This window comes from Macrotis lagotis, chromosome X (assembly GCF_037893015.1).
Source record: "Macrotis lagotis isolate mMagLag1 chromosome X, bilby.v1.9.chrom.fasta, whole genome shotgun sequence".
NCBI classification, from domain to species: domain Eukaryota; kingdom Metazoa; phylum Chordata; class Mammalia; order Peramelemorphia; family Peramelidae; genus Macrotis; species Macrotis lagotis.
In genome coordinates, this window is record NC_133666.1 from 141,399,393 (window position 1) to 141,422,084 (window position 22,692).

Consider the following 22,692-nt stretch of genomic DNA (forward strand, 5'->3'; position numbering starts at 1 on the left):
TTTGTGACCCTATTTGGGGTTTTTCTTAGCAAGAATACTGGAGTGGTTTTCCATTTCCTTCTCCAGTTCATTTCACAGATGAGGAAACTGAAGCAAACAGGGAGAAGTGTTTTGCCCAGGATCACACACCTAAGTAAGTATCTGAGGCCAGATTTAAACTCAGGAAGATGAGTCTTCCTGAATCTAGATCTGGTACTCTATCTACTTTGTCATTTTGCTGCTCCAAAAACAAGAAAAATAGAGTCTGAGAAAAATCAAGATATAATCTGAAAAAAGTATGATTAAAAAAAAAAACACTAAATAGGTGTTTTCCAGTTAATGTTCAGATGGTTAACCAGGAAATGGAATTCAATCCAATACCTGCAATTCCTTTATTAAAGCTTTCCCATAAATCAACAGGAACTTATTTATTTATTGAAGCACCTATAACATAGACCAGAATTACTTACACACACACACACACACACACACACACACACACACACACACACACACACACTCGCTCTCTGATTCCAAGGAGCTTAACTTTTAACAGTGAAAAAACAACATCACGAACACATTTAAGCATGGGCAACATAGAGGATTAAGGATAGGGGCTAAACCTGTAGCTTCCTTCATTAGTATTGGAACTCTCCCAAATGAAAAAAATCGCCTCAACCATGTCAAGATAAGTCAATGTGCATTAATTAAGTACCTACTGTATGTGAAGCCAATGCTAAGCACTGGAATGATACAAAAAAAGGTGTAAAAAAAAAAACAAAAAAATACCTCTGCTCTCATGGAGTTCACAGTTTAATGAGACAATATACTAACTACAATCAGGAAAAATTGGACATCATCAGGGGATAGGCCCTAGCATCAAGGAGGACCCAAAAGGCTTTTCTTGTGAAAGATGAAATTTGAACTGAAGCCTGAAGGAAGTCAGAAAATTCCAAGCTGCAATGAATGAGAAGGGAGTGAATTGCAGACATGAGAAACAGCCAGTGAAAATGCAGAATGGGAAGATATTCCCAGAGTCCTGTGTGATGGAATTGTAAAGTAAGTGGAGAGAAGAGTCAAGTACCAGCCTGGAAAGATGGGAAGGGTCACCTTTGTCTATTAACGGCTTTAAAAGTCAAACCTAGCATTTTTATATTATAATCCCAGAAGCCATAGGGACCCAAGGGAATTTACTGAATAGGGGAATGACTGTGTTTAGTAAAAACACTTTGAGATGGCCTGGAGCAGGGAGTGAGCCTTGAGGCAAAACAGTATAAAAGTGGAACCTAGTTTTAGAGTACCAAGGGTTAAATGATTTGCCTGGGGTTACACAGCCAGTCCAGATCAGAAATGTTACTTGAACCCAAGCCTTTCCTGGTTCTAAGAATATCTTTGCCCAACGTGTTTGAGGAGGGTGCAGGGACTGGGAAGAACCATGAAGAGGTCATATATTAGCAGCTATTGATATATAGGTATACAGATATGTGCATATGCATCTTTAGAGAAAGAGATCTGGCTCCTGGATGGCTCTGGAAGAAAAAGAGAGGTTGATGACTTTGTACAGCACTCTCTCATTTAAATCCAATTCATTTACAGGTCATGGCATCACCTCTCTGATGTCATTGGCCCTCTTTGAGAATGAAAGACAAAGAGCAACATATATTAACCGTTATATATTCCATCCTCACCATCATCCCCCACTCTCACAAATGCCTCACAACCCGTTCCAGGAGATTATCAGTGAATGTCAAACATGTTTTGGGTAAGGTCACAAATTAGATAATAAATGAATCTCACAGACCTTCTGAGAAAGGGCTTCTTTCTCATCTATCACCCCCCCCATTTTTCCTACTTCAATAGAGAACACCTGATGGGAAGATCATCTTGTTGGAATGGTCATCAGCCAGCTCCCTCACTTACTCCTCAGCCCACCACCCACTGGCCTAGTGCTCTGAGGATTTAGGAGCCATCAATGGGGAAATCTCTCTCTAAAATGTAGCCTAAATCCCTCACGCTACATTTTAAGCCTTTCTCCTCTTGTGCCTTCCTCCGTGGAGATGGCCAAAAGCTGGTTACCCTCTGGCAGAAGAGACCTTCACACAGGCGAAGACCTTATTAAATGCCTCCCTGAGTCTTCCCAGTCAAATAATCCCAGTCCCTTTAGGCTTTTGTGGAGGGACTTATTTCCCAAGCCTTTAATCATCCAGTCTGCCGATTCCCCTGGCCCAGCCACCCTCGCAGGTCAAGCTAAGGGCTCAGCCAGGCCATCTGGTAATAATGAAATTGGGGGTGGGGGGAGACAGAGGGAAGAGGTGGAGAGATCCCTCAGGGGGGCTTCAGAAGAGGAGGGGGAAATAAGGTGTGGGGTGACCTAAGACAAAGGTCAAGGGAAGCCTCCCCTCCATCCCTGAGAGGAAGGAAGACCTAGGCAAGCAGGGGTACAGCCGCTGCCATGGCAACAGAAGCAAGACCTGACAGACTGGACTTTTGTCTCTGCTCAGGCCCTGGGAATCACAGAGGGGAGCTTGCTGGGAGGAGGGTTCCCCCCCTCACTCCTTACTCACAGGCCAGTTGGGTGGGTGGGGGGGACCCGAGAAACCAAGGAATCAGAGGCAGCTGCAAGGGTAAGGGCCTGGGGGTGGGGGGAGAGCAACAGAAAACAGTGTAAGGGCTTGGCACGGTCCTCAGGCTTGGCAAGGTGACTTCCAGCCCCTGCCGGGGAGCCCAGGGGTAGGACTTTAATCAATAACCATGGCAGTGAAAAATCCAAACAGTTAGAACAGGCCTGACTAAACCCTCCCAGCTCCTGCCCTAAGGTCAGAGGAGAGAAGGGAACCGTGCAGGCCAGCTATGTAAATGAACCTTCGTGGGCCAAGGAACCAAGCCAGGCCAGGAAAAAACTAGGTCAGAAGCAAAGCAAAATAATGCCAAAGAATGCAATGAGCAGAACATTTATTAAAGGCCTCCTCAGTGCCAAATGCAAAGGATATAGAGGTAAAGGATAACAGACCCTGCCCTGGAAGAACTTTCATTCTAAAATGGGAACAAAAGGGTCCTCAACTAACATATAAGGGAGCAGGGATAAATGAAACCCCATCATCATCACAATCATTTATCTTTCACATTAAAGACATTACAGGGTGCTTTACAAATATTAACTCATTTGGCTCTTACAACCCTGGGAATCAAATGCTGTTCCATCTTGTACAAATAGAGATACTGAGGGAGGTGGAGGATAAATGATCTGCCTAGGATCACATAGCTTATAAATTTGAGATTAGACTCAGAACTGAGGTTTGCCTTTGTAATTTCAGGCACAATGCTCCATTCACTGCCTCAACTAGTCAGTTTAGACTGGGCCAAGCAAAGGGCTCAAAGTAAATAAAGACAATCATGGAAAAAATTTTTTAAAAAGGCAAACTGCAGGGAGTACAACTTCACACTAGGACCCCTAACTTCTCAGGACCCCAACTTTAGCAGCTGTAGAGGTCCTTGACTGGATACTGCCCAGACCTTTAGGGAATCTCTCTTCAAGGTTAAAAATCAAAGATTTTAAAAGCCAGAAGAGAAGTTAGAGATTATTTTGTCCATTCATCTTAAATTATAATTAAAGAAATGGAAGTCCAGAAATGTGGAAGAGGGGGAAGGTAAAGGTGATTAAATCAGGAAGAGGAAGGAGAAATGAGAAGAGAATAAGTCGGCTAGGTGTAGGGAAGAGAGGGCTGAACTTGAAATAAGGAAGATTCAGCCTCCACTTTAAAATACTTGTCAGTTGTGTGATACTGGATAGGAGGGGCCCTGTCTTTCCTCTATAAAATAGAAATTAAATGTAAAAATGAGAACTTTAAAAAAAAATGCTTATCTCTAAGATTTTCTCCAAAAGACTGCTAGTTAATATCAATGTTATTACTGTATGTCCCAGAAAATAAGACCTAATCATAAAATAAGCCTTAGCATGATTTTTCAGAATATTTCTAATATAAATACTACCCCAAAATAAGTCCCAGATATATGCATTTGGTACACCCGTGGCAACACAGGAGGGAATTATAATTATATAAATATATAATTTATATATATATATAAATATGTGCTATATAATTATAATATGGAATTGTAAAATAATATTAATATATAATTAAATATAAATAAATTGTTGACATTAATACTCAAACAAATTTTTGTACATGAATAAATGTTGATTGGTGTACATGGGAAAAAATAAGACAGCTCCTGTAAATAAACCCTAATGCATTGTTTTAGAGCAAAAATTCATATTAAGCCCAGTCTTTTGGGGGGGCTATACCATATAAACTAGTATACATATAAACTACTACCAGTAGTTTATGATTGATGTGAACAGAGGCTAAGGTGGGGAGAATAAGAATATGATAATAGTATTTTTATAATGGTTTAAAGTCTGCAAGGCACTTTACAAGTATCTCATTTTATCCTCAGATAGAATCTTAGAGGTTGGTCTTATTTTACAGATGAGGAGCCTGAGGCATACTTGGTTAAGGGAGTCACGAAGTTGGGGATCTCAGGCAGATTTTGTACTCTGAACTTTCTAACTCTACATCTAGTCTAGTCTCACACAGACAACACACAGACAGACACAAACACACACCATTGTCATCAATGATCAATGTTCATTTGGGCATCCCAGAAAGGAAAAAAGAAATTGGGGAAATCAATTTCTGCTGGTGGCAGATCCAAAAGTATCACCCCTAAATGTACAGATAGAAGGACAGTCTAGCATAGACAGGGGAGATAGGCAGAGAAGAGGTTAAATGGGTAAGGGGGGGGGGGGAATCACTGAAATGTTACAAACATTGTTTTCCATGTTTTTTTCCCAATGAGAGAAAATAGAAAATAGGTTACTGTATACACACACACACACACACACACACACACACACACACACACACACCCTTTTATCCAAAGTTTCCCAACTACAAAGTCAACTCACAGGACTAGGAAAGAAAAAAAAAGATTTATGAAGCTGGGCTCCATACTGGTGCTTGTGTACATTATGTTTTACATATCCAGGGCACAGCTGGGCAGCTCTCTCTGCCAGAGACACCTCAGGCAATCATAAATATTAACCCTTAAGGCAGAGCCCGATAATTTACTGATTCTGTGGGCACAGACGAAAGCTCATTTTGACACCTGCTCCTAAAATTAAATTTAGGAAAAGAAATCCCTGCTGAGCAGGCCAAGGATCTCATCAGCAGGCCCCGTGGCAAACATGAAAGAGTTTGAAGGAGTTATTCCCTCTGAGTTGCTTGGCCTGGACCTAGGAGCTTGCTGAGACAAGTTCCATCCTCCTCCTTCATCTTTTCTCCTAAATTTGCCTTCCTCCTCCAATTCTTTGTCATCCAGGTTTTCGGGGCCACTGGATTTTAAAAGATAATCAGGGTTGTCTTTAAAACCTAGGTGGCACAGTGGATAGAGCACCGGCCCTGGAGTGAGGAGGACCTGAGTTCATATTCGACCTCAGACACTTAATAATTGCCTATGTGGCCTTGGGCAAGTCACTTAACCTCATTGCAGTAAAGAAATAAACATTTAAAAAATAAATAAATAAAATCTAGTTGTAAATATTCAGTGAGAATAAAGGAGAGTTAGTATACTTCTCTTTTCACCAACACTTTCTCACCTCCACTCTCAACCTAACCAACAAAATTCATTGCTGAAGGAGTAAACAAGATTCTATTTTGCAAAAATACTCTGAAAACTGTAAAGTGCTTTATGAATTTGGGGATGAATAATAAACTATTAATGATAAAAGTTCCTCCTGGGATTTCTCCTCAAATTTGGCTAGGCTATGAGAATGGTCATAGGTTTTGTTTTTTTAGCCCACTGGACCACTTAAATGGGACCAAAGAATGCCATTAATCTACTCATTCCCTGACCTCAAGAATAGTAATATCACCACTCACAGTATTTACCAGACTAAAATTTTCAAAATAACTTAATAAAAATTCTCTCACTTTATAACTACAAGATAAATAGGGCAAGTATTGCCATATCAAATTTATAGATCAGGAAAACCGACCTAAAGATATAACTACATAGTCCTAATAGTCTAATGAGAGTAATAGTCCATGAGACACAAATAGCTTGCTAACTCCTATTTCTATGCTTTTTTTTTCCATTATACCAGTTAAGGCAGAGTGGATCCTTAATCTGGTGCATAAACTTGTTTTTTGAAAAAATATTTTGATAATTTTATTTCAATGTAATTGGTTTCCTTTGTAATTCTATGAATTTTGTTTTATACCTTTAAAAACATTATTCTGGGGCAGCCAGGTGGCAGAGTGGATACAGCAACTAACCCTGGAGTTCAAATCCAGACTCTGACACTCGATACTTTAGCTGTGTGACTTTAGCCAAGTCACTTAACTTCAATGCCTCACTAAAGCAAAATTCTGAGAAAGTGTGCATAGGATTTCACTAGACTGCCAAAAGGTCCATGAAACAAAAAAAAATTTAAAATTCTTCAGAAGAGTAGACAGATTGGTAAAAATACCTGAGCCTTCCTTCTTTCCCCTCCCCCACCCCCAAGATTCTAAAGATCCCTAGAAGACTTCTTTCTCTATCTGGAACTTGTCATCTTTGACCAGTCCACCCTACCAGTAACCACAAAGGTCTTTCTTTATCTCAAAATTCAGAATTTTTTTTAACTAGAGATGGTAAGTTCAGATCTGAGAGCTCTCCCTTACGGCTCCATTACCAAATTCTCCCCTTCTCAGAGGTATTGATTCAGAGATGGCAGGCCCATGTGGAAAGAATTCAGACTTGGACAAGGAGGCCTTGATGAGAGGGGAAAATAGGACTGGGGATGAACACAGTTCTATAACCATTCTATAACCCCCGCCCCCAGAACCTGAATAAGCTAACAAAAATCATTCAGAGGTCCTGGGGTTAATGGTCATGAACTATGTTCTTCCATTCATGGAAACAGCCTGATCAGTTGAGGCCAAATTCCCCATCTCTCATTAGGTGACCTTAATCAGCCTGCCTAGCCATTCCTTCATTATTTATTATTGAGAGTCTGATGAGTATCCAGGTTAGAATAAAAGGAAAAGAGGGTATGAAAGAAGAGAGCACCAAGCAAAGGTAAAGCACTTTAAGACCTTAGCAATGCTTTAGAAATATTAATTATTATTATATCCATCCTGGCGATGCCAGTGTATCTCTCTGGTGTCCATTTTCTCCCAAACCAATCCTTATCCAGGTTTTTGCTCAGAGTATTTTATTCTTTCTTTTTTAGTCCAGGCATGTGATTTTATAGGTATAGGCAAGAGGCTTCCAGGGGAGAAAACTCCCTCTCCCAATTCAAATTATCTGCCTCCACAGCAACTAATCATCGCAGAGTGCTTGAGGTTATTGAGGGGTTCCATCACTTGCCATGGATGTGTGGGTGAGTGTGAGAGAGACAGAGAGAGAAAAAGAGGAAGAGAAAAAGAGACCAAGAGACAGGGGGGAGACTAGGTTTTTTCATCCCACACTGACTCTCTTCTTTAGCATTAGACTGAGAATAGCAGAAGCAAGAAAATGTGAGAAAAGTCAGAGAGAAATCCTGTTAAATCTACTCCCCTTGGGCTTTCCTTCTAACCTGATGAGGGCTTTTGGTCAGAGAAAGAAAACATTCAGCCATGGTCAACAACACAGAGTAGAAGAGAGTCAAACTTGCTCACCAGTGGGGATCAGGGAAACCCCTTCCCGATGTTCATTCTGCTCTCACACCCCACCCCACCCCCCATCCCCAACCCTCTGGTTAAAGAGAAGATGACTCAAAAGGCTCAAGAGCTATGAGATCGCAGGAGAGAGCAATTCCTTTGGATCTTCTATTACCCAAAATGTCTTTGATTGCTTTGATTGCTATTGCTTTCTGGTACCAAGTCCCTCCCCACTTCTGCTGGCTCCCCTACTACTTTTTTGACCTCTAAGATAGCTTGTGTTACCAGGAGAACAATAATCCCCACTTTTCCCCCTTGACCTAGGAAAGATGGGGAGAAGAGGAATATTGACACTCCACCTTAGGACGGGTCATTACCTTCATGGGAGTGGGCGGCCCACAGTTGCACCATCTGCAGGTTGCTGGGGGTAGGTGACCGGAAGGGAAGGTCAGAGGGCAAAGGGGCAGGGCTTCCATGGGGTGTGGAGGAGGTCCCTAGTCCGCTGGCCACAAACCCACCCAGGAAGGCCTCACCTGAATGGGGAAGGATGGAGAAAGAAGTCAGGGTTAGGCAGCAGGTTTAAGGCAGTTTAACCCAGAGTTCCCCTCCCACACTCCCTATCCCGTTCTCCAGCCTCTCTGGAGTAGTACCTGTCCCAGTTGATGGGAATCTCCTTTTCTTTTTATCCTCGTAGCTTATTCACCCATTTGGTGAACGCACCCATTTGGTACAGTCTACCAAACCTAGCTAAACACCAATCAATGAACACAACCAAACCATCTTAACTCTCATGCTTGGTCAACATTACCCCCCCAACCATCCTCCAACCACTTTTCCTTTGTAAGTTCTCTCAGTTCTATTGAGCAAAACTATTGGGGACTTACCCATTCTGAAATTGGGGCACAGGGATAAAGGGATGAAATGGCAAGATGATCACATAAACCATATATTGTAATATTTCAGAGCCTACACTGGAGACCTGAAAAGGATTGTTGTTCTAGGACATTCTATTTAGACCATTTTAACAAGGCAATGGCAAAGAAAATTTGGGAAGGGGACAGAGCTTCTAGGAGGTTCTTCATTTATTTATTCAACAGCCTTTTATTAAGCATAGACCACATGCAAAGGTATAATCTAGACAGGAAGCAAAGGGAAGGGAATCTATTTTGAAGACACTATTCCTGCTCTCACAATCTAGTATGGGAGATAAGATGAAGTAAGTATGCCACAGACAAGTACCAAGGCAGTCCAAGTGCCTGCAACCCTCATAACCCTGTGAGATGGGCAATATAGGTATTATCCCCATTTTACAGAAGAGAAAAACCAAGACTCAGAGAGATAAAAGAGAGAACTTTGCCACACAAAGTTAAACAACTAGGATTTGAATTCAGGTTTTTCTAATTCTTCAAGTCTTTCTAATTAGTTACACTCATGAAGAAGTGTAACATTTCAGAATTGAAAGATTGGTTTAAGCTTTAGAAAAGTCTAAGAAGATTTATATGAATTGCTGCAAAGTTAAATAAGCAAGAAGAGCCAGGAGAACTTTGTAGACAATAACAGCAACATTGTAACGATGGATCAAATGCAAAAGACATAGCTACTCTGATCAGTCCAGTGATCTAAGACAATTCCAAAGGACTCATGATAAAAAATTCTATCTCCAGAGAGAGAAATGATGAACTCTGAATATAAACTAAAACATATTGTTTTTCACTGTCTATTTTTCTTGAGTTTTTTTGCAACACAGCTAATATAGAAATGTTTTGTATGACTTCTCATGTTAAAAAAAAAAAAGGAAGGAGACTAGTCTAATTCCCTCCTTTTACAAATGCAATTTGGTTTTGAATAGTGAAAATATCCAGTATCCAGCAAGTCAAGAATTCTGAAGAGAGGTTAAGAGATCAAGGAGCTGGCTGCATAAAGGTGCAAGTAGAAATCAGTGGGAGTGGAGAAAAAAAAAAGAAAAGAGGAGAAAGCTTGAGGGCTAGAAACAATCAAGACTTTTGTTGAATGCTCATATTTAGGGGCTGAAAGGTCAGACCAGGAAGAGAGGGGGCACACTGGCTCCTACCACCAAACCTAACAGAATTTGGTAAGGGCTTTCGACATAAGCCGTTACTTTCCTTCCATCCGTTCCCCCAACAAAAGGAACAGGGACTCTTCTGTTCTTGGATAGTCGGTATGTTTTAATCAAGCTGTGGGGAGAAGGCAAGCTTGCCCTTTGGCCAGGGTGGGAAAGGGGGCATCTGAAACCTGCTAATGAGCTAGCTGTCGGGTCTGTAGGTCATTTCCCTGGGAGAGCCTCAGCAGATGCAAAAGTGATTTGGTTAAGCAGAGAAGGTGGGGAAAACAAGCTTGGCGACAGTCTGCATGACCCTTTTGCTGAGCACAGAATAAAAATGCAGAGCAAAAATATACAGAAAGAAAAGTTGACCACACTTTTGCCCTTTATTTACCCGCTACTGACCACACCTTCCTCTAACCCTTCCTTTTATATACCTTCAGCAAAGCTAGCTAAGCAGAAACATTTGTCTAGAAAACAATACTAAAGAGCTATCTATACCAGGCTTGTCTGTTGGGCATGGCTACTGGTGCCCTCACAAGGTTCTAAATGGAACATCCCCTTTCCCAGGATCCCCTCTTTCCCATTCTGGGAACCCCCAGAATAAGCTCAAGGCTTAAAAAAATGAGATTTAACCTAAAAAATAATAAAATGAGACAAAAGATACTACTAGTCTTAAAGGGAGAACAAAAGTAAACAACTTAGACTGGGATATTACTTCTACCAGCTCAAGAGCCCTTGGCTACTACCTTCTTGCCCACTAATGTGTGTAGGAAAAGTTCCTAAGAAGTTGCAGGCTACTAAAGAGTGTTACAGGGCTTGAAAATTCTTCCCTTCTGAAGTAGGTTTAAAGCAAGACTAAGGAAAAAGAGAAAATTATCCAACTGAACTCCCCTTTTTACCTCTCCTCATAAATATAGTCATTCCCCTTTTTCCTTTCCATCATCCCTAGCCAACAGTAGAAGGTGCTCCCTAAGTCTGGCAGCAGATCTCACCCTGTACTTCCCTTTGTAGAGATCTGCCTGCTAGACAGAAAGCCTCCAAGACCGACCCATTCCTGTAGTGCTGTGGTCCCATCGGCTGGCTCCGGGGCATTACCAGGGGCAGGTGATGAGACCCAGGCTTTGCAGGTGTCTATCTAGTCACAAGTGGGGGAGACAGCTGGTGGGAAGGACACTCTGAAGAGCCCAGTCTGTGCCCACAATGGGTAAATCGGGACTCTAAAGAGACAGCTTCCTCCTCCCTTCCCCTGACAGGCCCACTCCGGAAGCCAGAAACCAGTACCCAGCAGCCAGTGGTCCTCAAGGTTTACACAATCAGTTACATAAACCTCCTCATGGTCTTCCCTTCCCCTGACACAGCCTCAAACAGATGTGGCCTGTTAGCCTGTCTGGGGGCCCCTACATCTTGTGAAATATGGCTAACCACCAACGTCATACATGTATGTCTCCTATGACTGCCTTTTGATAGATGACCATGTCAAGAGGGAGAGAATGATGGAAGAGAAACAGCCTATATGGGGGCAGGTGCCCGGATGCCACCAACGGCTCTAACCAACCAAAGAGGGTTCTGAAGGCCCCAATGGTGGCTGCCCCCTACTCCTATGGTCAATGACACCATCTCCCTAAGTTCCTGGGTAGAAGTGATACAATTTGTGGTTTACCCTAGTCATGAGCAAATATAGGGAATGCACCTTAAGGAGAAGGGGAAAGGAGGATAACCTCAACCTAAGAGAAAAATCCTCTTTCTGGAACATACTCTTGATTTAATCTTGGACTGACTCTTAAGATCAAACTATTCCTATCCAGGAGCAAAACAGCAGAAAAACACTGCTATGTACTTCTTAAAGAGGAGAAAAGCATCCCAGGAATAGGGAAGGATTTCTGGATGGATCTAAAATGACTTAAATATTATGTATGCCATACTATAAGCCCTATAAGAGGCTCATCAATCCAAGGATTGAAGAAAGCGAGTAGTAGGTAAAGAAAAATTAAAATCAATGGTAGGTATCCCCCAGACTAATAACTTTGCTCTTATGCATTTATCATATTCTATCTCCAATGTAAGTTATTTATGTATGTGTCTTTATCTCCCCTTCTAAACCTTAAGGGTAGGATAACCTTATTTAAGGTTGTACCCAGGGACATGCAAGGAGGGGAAGCAGAACTGTGCCTCACCTCAGACTGTGCAATCCCTCACAAACTGGGTTGACGGTATACTATAAGTACATGCCTCCCATACCTCTATAAGGCTCATACAATGCAAATCATGACTCCGATATTGTTCACGCTCCCCAGTCATGAGCATACCACTGGTTCTACCTACCTCAGGTCTAAACAACACAATACTGAATTCTAAATGAACCAATTTGATAAAAAATAAATAAATAAATAAATAAAGTATTTTGTAAAGTGTATAGTACAATATAAACATAAGCTATATAACCCAAAGCCTCAAACTTAGAGCATATTTAGGATAGGCATTTCTATGTAATATTCTAAAACAGCATCACCTAGTGGTAATGTGTAGTACTGCAAGTCAATGCTATCTGTTAAATTCTGGATATTTTATGAATGTTCCCTACCTGATTATAATAAATGAAAACTACAGCACTCCATATTCCATCAGCAGCTAAGCAGAGTTTTGACTCAGTGAAACACCATATCCTACCCAAGATAAACTCATCATCAAAAATCTTATCCCCATTGCAGATTCATTGAGATTTTGATACTCAAAGCACAATTCACCCTTAGAAGCCTCTCCCCTTTGATTAGAAGGACAGAAGTCAGAGCACTAAATCCCTTCCTTTACAAAAGGCACACAATTACATTTTCCTTCAGCAGCTTAGTTTGACTCCAAAGACACCTTGCCATGTATCTTTGGCTATGCCCCATCACCAATTTTCTTTGTCCATTAAATTGTAAGCTCCTCAAGGGCAGAGACCATCTTTTTTTTCATCTGTATCCCAAGCAGTTAAGTACAGGGACTGGCATTGATTAATATTTGCTGGAAATCTAGGCTATATCTTTTCAATTTGGATTTTGTAAATATAATCACACAAAAAGGCAGAGAGCAGCCATAGAGCCATAGAATCAAGAACTACATCTGATGAGAGAAAAATATTAAGGCTTTAAAGTCCTTAAAAATCTAGGGAAAATGCTACAAAATGTTTCCAGTAGACATAGTAGTATTATTCAGTATTACTTCAGAGTCCTACATGCTAGAAAGGCAAGCTACATATTAACCCCTTCTATGAAAAATAGCTTTCAATTGGTCAAAAGAGATTCCCCCCTTATTAACTCCTAATAAATCTTGCCCAGTCCATAGTCAATTATTGATAGATGGCTAATCTATTCATAATTCCAGTACAGATTTCCTGACTCCCAATTCTCTCCTCCCTCCTTCATTAGTGTATGCAATTAGATATTGTTCACCTCAAGAGGGTAAGAAGAGAAGTGTGCTATAAAATCAAGTATGGGGGAAGTTTCTGTGAGCTCCCTTTGTATTAGTGCTCTGGACCATCCTACCTTACATTCCACTCCCTCTACCCCATCACCCATTGTTTCAAATCTCTCAGACTGACCACAGCTTTGTTCCACATGGACCAAATCTCAGTGAAAAACTACACGTTCATGGGGCACTACTGTGCCTAAAAACCTAACAAGATGCCAACTCCAATAATCAACTCAAAGGGATCTCTCTTATCCATAAGCTCTCATGGCATCTTTTCCAAACCTTTTTTCTTATGTACTTATCACATAATATTGTATATTACAGCTATGTGTTTATCATCTTATTTCTGACCTAAACTATAATGCCCATCAGGTCAGGAGTTACGTCTTTGTAAACTGTTTCTTCCCCAGTACCTACCCAACACAGTACTCTGTTAAAATACTTAAGAAATGTTCATTTAATTAACACACCTATCCCCAGGGATGTGTGACTTGCCAAGCACGTCCCTGTTATTAATGCCCTTGTCCCTAGGGTTGGTTCTGGGTAATTTCTCCAAAGGTCAGACATTAACTTACTAAGTACACCATGCCAAAACTATGAATGGTGGAAGGATATGATTTCAGATACAGTTATCTGCCCAGGGCAATCCCTCTAGGGGCCATTACCTAGAGCCTAAACAAGACTTTCATTGGTTTCCTCCCCAAAATGTTTACCTTTTCCCCTATTCTCAATTTCTTTTCTCTCTCATCGCCTTTCACAGGACTCTGCTTAACATGGATTCTCAAACAATATAATTTGCCTGAATGTCCAAAGATTGGAGGAGGGGACCCAAGTCAGTGAAAGTGAGAAAGGTAGATCTGAGAGTGAAAAGACCAATTTAGAAATGGGACCCATGATAAAATCATAACTAAAAAACTGAGAATTAAAAGGATTGGAGAGTTATAGCCATAGTAAGCAATGTACTAATCATATGTAAATATAGCTAAGAAAGGGAGTAGACTTGACCATTCCAATTACTACCCCCCCCCCCAAACACTCACATACACTCTTGTCCCTCCTCCCTCCCACTCCCCTCTGGTTGGGTCAGAGATTTTAATAGGTGTCCTTACAAAACTATTTCCCCTTCTCTCTGCCAGATCTACTCCCTCTCTTCAGTTCTGCCTTTGTTTCCTCCTTCAGTATTAGCCCAGGTTCCAGAGGGCAAGGAGATTGGCTCTAAAAGTTGACCTTGACTAATCAGACTGACTAATCAGACTGCCTAATCAGGAATATATACCAAGGAATTCTACTTCTCACTAAGTCACTCACTATATGTGGGCTTTCTAATTAAAAATCCTTTAGATGCTTATCATCAGTTCTCTCTACTTCCTCCCAGAAATGAGAGACCCTTCTTAAAATGGATCTGTTTGGCAAGCCCTATAGAACAAGGGTTCTTTAATCTGGTATCCATGCTTATGAATAGATGTCAGGAGGTCTATCTGTGAACTTAGACAGGGAAAAATGAGATCTTTATTTTCACTAAACTTCAACTAAAATTTAGCATTTCCTTTAAATGTAAGTTACAAATGTTCTAAGAAGGAGTCTATAGGCTTCACCAGATTGCTAAAAAAATTCAAGGAATAAAAAAGGTTAAGAATCTCTCTGTTTCCACCTTAGTACTGTGGGCAAGTCACTTAACCCTGATTGCCTCAAATTCTGGGCCATCTCCGGTTGCCCCTGATTTATATCTGGCCACTGAACCCAGATGTCTGGAGGAGAAAATGATCTGGTAATTTAACACAGCACACCCCCTCACTCAAATCCAATTCACATGCATGTTATGGCATCACTTCCTAGATGTCGCAGTTTTCAAGAATGAAGGGTAAACATCATCATCCTCACCTCAAGCCTTACAGCAAGAAAGTCTTAGCCTATTAGAACTGCTATATTTCTTATTATTATTATTATTATTATTATTATTTTCCTAATTACATGCAAAAGTAGTATCAACATTCATCCATTTACAAGTTTATGAGTTCCACATTTTTCTACCATTTTCCTTCCCTCTCCAGATCGACTGAACAATGTGGTAAAAGTTGTCCATGTACAATCATGTTTAACATATTTCCATATTAGTCATGTTGTGAAAGAGAAATTAGAACCAAGGACGAAAAAACCATGAGAAAAACATAGAAGTTTTAAAAAGTGAACAGAGTATGATTTGCTTTGCATTCAGTTTTTTCTCTGGCTATGGATGGTATTGTCCATAGCAGGTCTCCCAGGATTATCCTTGATCACTGAATTGCTGAGAGGAACTGTATCCATCATAGATGATCATCTCATAATGCTGTTTTTAATATCTACAAAGTTCTCTTGGTTCTGCTCACTTCACTCAACCTCAAGAGCTACTATATTGCTGATATTGTTATTTGGTCATGATAACTCTACCAAATGGGAACTCTCTGGGATGGGGCTATAGCATGCCAAAGCAATCTATGGATGGGATTACCAGTTCAACAAACTGATATTAAATGCCTAGATACAAAAAACAAACAGTTCCTACCCATAAGTAGCTTAAGTGCTTATGGGTCAGGGGAAGATAAATACTATAAAAACATAAGAAAGAATAAAGACTAAACAAAGTAATTTTCAAGAGGGAGAAAGTACTAGGAATTTAAGGTAGTTGGTTCAGGAAAACCAGGATATGGTGGAAAGATATAATGGTAGTTCTGTGTGATACTTAGCAAATTACTTAATTATTATTTCTAGCACTAAATCCTATGAAAGATCGCCCACAGGAACTTGGACTAAGAAGACCAGGGTCCAGACCTAGAGACACTAGTTTCTGTGTGGTTCAGGAAAATCTACTTTCCCCTTTCAAATCTATAAAGATCTAGACATTCCTCTTAAGAATCAATATAGAAATCCAGAGAGAGGAGACAGGGTCATTGTCGGGTGGGATATTTTAAATTCTTGAGTGCTTTTCTGAAATTCCAATTCTTTTCAACTTAAAAATATAAACAGCAAAATCTAGTTTCTCCAGAAAAGTCAGGAAGTAGATATGGTGGTGCAAATGATGTTCCTCTCTCCTCTGACTACATAGCAATTATTGACTGGTTAACAAAGAATTGCCATGTATACATAGAACCAGGGTTTGATTTTCAAAGAAATGCTCTACTTTGCAATTAGATGCATTTATTTATTCAACAATAAAACTATGCTGAACATAATTGGGTCTTTCCTTGATTATTCAGAAATGACTTCTGGATCACCTGGCTGGGCTCCTGTTTCCTCATCTGTCTAATGAGGGGATTGGTCTAGATGGCCTTTGAGGCTTGTCCAACTCCAAAGTTATGATCTTAGGATCTCACAAGGCCCTTGAAGGTCATCATTATAAACATAAACTTTCACTTTAAAGAGTAACTGGATGTTCAAGTGTAGGAATTACAAAATGTGGGAACTGAAAAAAAGGCTAATCATCTCATTTTACAAATGAATAAACCAATTCTGGGAGAAGGGGAGTGATTCACTTTGACCAGAATGACTTTGGACTTCCTTGTCAAGTAAAACAGGAAAACAAACATCTCTTAAGTGCTCTTTTTTTGGTGGAGGAAGAAATCTTTTATTAAATAGTCACTATGTGCTAGAGACTGTGCTAAAAGTTTATCTCATTTGACCTTCACAATAGCCCAGGAAGATAAATCATTTATTATCCTCTTTTTACAGTTGGGGAAACTGAGGCAGGCAAGTCAAGTGACTTGCCCAGGGTCACTCAGCTAGTAATAAAGGGTCTGAGGCAAGATCTCAACTCAGGATTTCAACTCTAGGCTCAGCACTCTATTTACTGTGTTCACAAAGCATCTGAGAAGCAACTAAGATCTTACTGGACATTGGAGTTACCTTAATGCTAGTCCCCAAAGCATATCTGAAAAACTTAATTTTTAAATAATTCCTTCAGAAACATAAAAATTCTACCACACATAAACAAGGGCTCCATAGCATACAACAGTCCCAGTCCTATCCCTCCATTGATTACTCAAAGATTTATTTAAAAATCTCCCTCATTCTGCCTAGACTAAAACTCCCCACCCTGGTTTCTACTCCCTTATTTATTACATGGCCCTATTAAAATGTAATCATCTGCAAGTCAGAAAATGTTTCTTTATTTTTTTTAATATTTGTATTTCCAGTTTTCGGAGTCCCTAGAATATAGTAAGATCAGTAATAAATGATATTTCCTTCCTTTTTAAAAAATTTCTTTCCTCCTTCCTTCTCAATTTCAACAGGTTGAACAGTATCCCTAGAGATTGGATACCACATGCACTACATTATTTCCTAGAATCTGAACAAAAAGGACCCAAGCATAAGTATCCGTCTTGATTTCAATATATTCTAACTAACCCCACCACCACCAACCACAACTAATGTTTTTATTCCTTGAATCCAGAAGCAAGGAGTACTGGTAATAAATTAAAGATTTCAGTCTCCTCTTTAATAGAATGAACTCTTAATTTCCTTTCCTTCCTAAATTTTAAAACCTTTTTTGAATTTTTACTTTGAGATAAGGAGGTACCCTGTTGGTGCTTGGTAGCTCTTTTAAGAGAAGGTTAAGTAACCTAGTCAAATAATTACTGGATGGCAACCCTAGATTATACAGACCATTGGCTCAAGATTGGGAGATGGAAGGGGATCATGTAGCTAACCTCTCATCTTGACTGATAAGAGAAAAGAATATAAAGGAAATGAAATTACTTGCCCAGGGTCTCAAAAGTTCAAATAACAGGGGTGGCTAGGTGGCGCAGTGGATAGAGCACCCACCCTGGAGTCAGGAGTACCTAAATTCAAATCCGGTCTCAGACACTTAATAATTAATTACCTTGCCTTGGGCAAGCCACTTAACCCCATTTGTATTGCAAAAATCTAAAAAAAAAAAAAAAAAAAAAAAATCCAAATAACAACCAGAATTCAAAATTGGGTCTTTTGATTCCTAATCATTAGTCTTTCTACTACTTTAGTCTTCTATCAGGAAAAGGTAACATAATAACACATAATACATGGATCCTTTAATGAAAGAAAGAAAAAACATTTATTAAAGATATATTATGTTGCTAAACAAGCTGCTAAATCCCGGTGATATCAATAATAAGTATGAGGTCTCTGACACAAGAATTCCCAATTAAATCAGATAAAATAACCAACTGATAAAACAACCCTTTGGTAGTCAAAGGGGTTTAGGCCTAAGGATACAACAAGAAAAGTTTATCCATGGAACAATCAACTGACACACCCTTTCCAGAGGCAAAGGTAATAACATTAAGCTTTATGTCCGAGGAAGGTTTACAAAGAGCTTTATATTTTATTTCATTTGAGGGAGCAATGGATTTCTGTGCTCAAAGCAAGTTTGTGGGAAGTGGAGCAGAGGTACTAGGGAGAAGTTAGGCAAATTGCAGGATTGTGGAAAGTGGGACCAAGGAGTGGAAGCAAACAGCAATATAAGATTAGGACTTTTTAAATTTCCATATTCTCAGTTCCAGTAAAGAGATCAATTCTATAGTTGAATTAACAATAGTGATGCCACAGATATAAATAAAGTCACTGAAACACTTTTTAAAAAAATTACTCAAGAGAAATTCAGAAGGAAGCAGAATTTTGAACAGAATGTGAGGAATTTATTATGTATTTTGTTTTTAAAAAAGCAAGCAGTACGAAATGAAGATTCTTGGTTTCATATAGAAACTTCTTTTTGTGTTTGGAAATACTTTCTAAATTTCCTTTTCTTTTTGATATTTAAATTCAAAACCAAAAAAAAACTTTAAAAAAGCACCCTTTAAAATTTGTTATATACTTTAAAAAAACATAATATTCTCAGTTGCATATCTTTATCTGTTCTTTGTATGAAGTCATGATCATACTTGTTGGTGTATCAAATCCTTAATAACTAAACTTCTAAGGAAATAAACTGGCAAAATATATACTCTCAACCTGGGAATGGCATCCTACTGGATTTCCACTTCCAAGCACTAGAAGGGAATATTCCAAAAACTCAGTAACAACATTTCTCTGATTCATCTACAGTTGAATGAATTCTCTCACAATAAGCTCATTTGTCTTTCTCTCCGGTGCCCCCACAAACACCCCTCCAAAAACTTGGATCACTCACAGCCCAAATTGGAATCCACTGGTGAAAGTCTTACTTGGCCAGGTGGGTTTTTCAGCCTGCAGACACTCCAGTCATTATTGTCTTCTACATTCTCCATCTCTTCCAAAGGTTGGAGTTTCTTAGCTTTAGATACTATCAAAAAGGGATCCAAGACTCCCCTCCACAAAACTTTAAGTGGAAGTATCATTGTCCTCCTTATATAAGGTAGAACTAAATCCAGCCCATTCACCCAGGATTTTATCACCCAATTGATTAGATTACCAACACAGTAGCTTTAGCAATAATGCCAAGTCCCACCACACCCAAGACACTGAAAACTGAAACCTTGTTCATTTAATGTGAGCTAAGCCTCCAACTAGGCCAATTCTCTCTCCAACTGCCTAGAAAGAATAGGGTCTGATTTTTCTCAAAGGACCCTGCAACAGTCTTGGACTCTTATGGTACTCTTATAGTCCCTCAGATGGCCCCTTTACAGTCTTTCCCCCATTCATGGAACCCTCATCTCCACCTCTTTAGAGTCACTGATTCCTTCTAGACTCAACTCAAGCTTTATCTTCTAAAAGAGACTTTTCCTGATCCCTCTATTAGGTAGCACCCTATTTCCCCCCTCACCCCAAGGTGACCTCAAATCAGCTTATTTCTGATTCTACATGTCCATGGTGTTGCCTCTTTAGACTATATATTATTTCCCGCCCACTGAATTCATCCAGACTTTCATCACAGTCTCATATTGCGCCCCTTCAGTAGTCCAGCCTGTGGCCTCTCCCTCCCTCTGACTGGACAGCAGAGATCCCAAATCCTCCTTTTAAGAGGGTTGACAAGAGTGGTAATCTCATCCTTCCTCACCATACAGAACTCCTTCAGAGCTTCATCATGCCCTCCAAGCTCCCCCTTCCTTCTAAGTCTCCTTTTAGAAGTTCTCTTCCCCCATTAGATTGTCTTATCACTAAATTTCAATGATTCAGAAAGAGAGTGAAGCTAATGACTTCTGTGTTCCTTTCTCTACTCAGAGACTACAAACCTCCCATCTCCTCATACTTGACCTATTTCAATAGCCTTCTATTGGTCCTTAAGAGCAGAGATTGTCTTTAGCCCTTTTTTTTTGTATCTTCAGTATTTAACGTAACCAAAAGCAGACATTTAAGCCAGGTTAAACTGACAACAATAAGACTGAGACTGCCTTTTTATCCCCAGTATCCAGCTGGGAGAGAAGGTTGGTCATAGAGTGCAACCTATACATAATAAATGAATCCCTAACAAGCAAGTCTTGTACCCCCAAAGACATCAAATGACAGGAAACTTCCTTCCAAAGCAACTCATTTCATTTTAATTGTTGAGAAGAATTTTATTTAGCCTTTCTTAAGGCAAGTACCTTATTCAGAGATTGCCTACCATTTAAATTCTGTGTAGATGTATTTATTATACATTATATAGTATACTATCATGTTATAATATCATCTAGATTTTTATCTAAATAGTATAGATGTAATATATAATGTTTGTCCTTTGTTCTAGAAGAAGATCACAATATCAGGGAGGTGATACCAAGACAAGCTGTGCTAAGTCACCAGTCTCACTTTCTCAAGTCATCTGGATTCAAAGGCCAGATGTGAATCAGGATGACTAGAGATGGCCCAGGATGTGAGACAATCAGGGTTATGTGACTTGCCCAAGGTCACACAGCTAGTAAGTGTTGGTTGCCTGAGATCAGTTTTGAACTCAAGTCCTCCTGACTCCAGGACTGATGCTCCAGCCACTGTATCACCTAATTGCTCAATAATATGCAAGATATTTGTGTATATAGCAAAATATATAATCTATTTATACAATAATATATATATACACATAACAGCATGATAAACAGATTTATACTATTATTATATTATATTATTTATACTATGTGATATAATAGAGTATGATAAATTTGATATTTAGTATTTATAATTATATATACTATATAATCTAGCACAAATGGGAAGTAATATGAAATATATATATAGAAAATGTGTATATATAATATATATATATATATATTTCATATACATGCTATTTGTTGACCCCTATTAGAATGTGAGCTCCCTGAAGGCAAGAATCCCATTTTTGTCAGTACTTAGAACAATTGACAAACAGCAGGGCTTCTAATCCATGACTCTTCTTTTGCTCTCACTCTCTTCTTAATTCTGACCTCGTCATTTGACTGAAACTGCTTTTACCAAAGTTAGGAAATTAGAAATCATTTTTTAATTGCCAAATACAATGACTTTTTCTCAGTCTTCATCCTTCTTGATTTCTCTGCAGCCTTTGACACTGAGGAGGAAACTCTTCTCCTTGATGCTCTTTTCCTCTCTAGAATGATCTTTGTGACATTCTTCTGATTTTCCTCCTACCTCTCTGACCACTCATCAGTTTCCGGTTCTGACATTAACTGTGGATATCTAAAGGGATCCAGCTTGGGCCCTCTTCTCTCTATATACTATTTCACTTGCTGATCCCACCAATTCCCATGGTTTCAACAATCATCTCTACGCTGATGATTATCAAATCTATTTATCCAGTACTAATCTTTCTGCTGAGATGGATGCTATTAACATTCATCTCCACCTGCCTATAAGACATCTCAGAGGACTTGTTGAGGGCTGCTCATCCACCTTTGGTGCTACCTAACTGACCCAACTCACTGGTGGTGGCTCCAAGAAGCTGTAATATATATATATATATATATATATATATATACACACAGCAGCCACATTCCTGAAGGTGAAGGACATAATATATATATATATATATATATATATATATACACACATATATACACAGCAGCCATATTCCAGAAGGTGGAGGACTAAACCAAGTTGAGGGTAACTCACAGGTCTCAAAACTGTCAGTTAATTTGAGGGTAAAGTAAGATTTCTCCAGCAGAATGGGTGAATGTGAACAATTTGTTCCAGTGGCCATAAAGGTGGCTGAAGGAGGCAATGTGGAAAGGTTAGACATTGAAAATGTCATGGTCATCCACTGAATCCCAAGCCATCATCAGTCATCCTGATGTTTGTCTTACCACTGGATTTCAATGATTCAGAGAGAGTGAGGCTAATGATGTCTATGTCCCTTTCTCTACTCAAAGACTACAAGCCTACCATCTCCTCAAACTTGACCTATTTCAACAGCTTTCTATTGGCTTTACTGTCTCAAGTTTCTTCCTATTCCAGTTCCTCCTCTAATTCATTCCAAGTGATCCCACTAAATCACAGGTTTGACCATGTTACTCTCCTAATATCAAAAAATCTCCTTATTTTCTCTAAGATCAAATATAAAGTTTGATATAAAGGGCCCATCATAACTGTGCCCTTCCTATATTTCCAGTCTATTCTTTT

General features: G+C 39.5%; 1 protein-coding gene across 6 annotated transcripts in view; it reads right to left on the minus strand.

The window, feature by feature from the left end:
* The window catches only part of TNRC18 (trinucleotide repeat containing 18), a 152,547-nt gene that overhangs the window by 96,636 nt on the left and 33,219 nt on the right, over positions 1-22,692 (minus strand). For 4 of the 6 annotated variants that reach the window (XM_074208315.1, XM_074208314.1, XM_074208312.1 and 1 more), the window contains exon 2: positions 8,042-8,197. The exons of the other annotated variants lie outside the window; for them this stretch is intronic. In XM_074208315.1, coding sequence (XP_074064416.1) covers positions 8,042-8,197 — 156 coding nt within the window. The remainder of the gene's footprint in view (positions 1-8,041; positions 8,198-22,692) is intronic. 6 annotated transcript variants of the gene reach the window in all.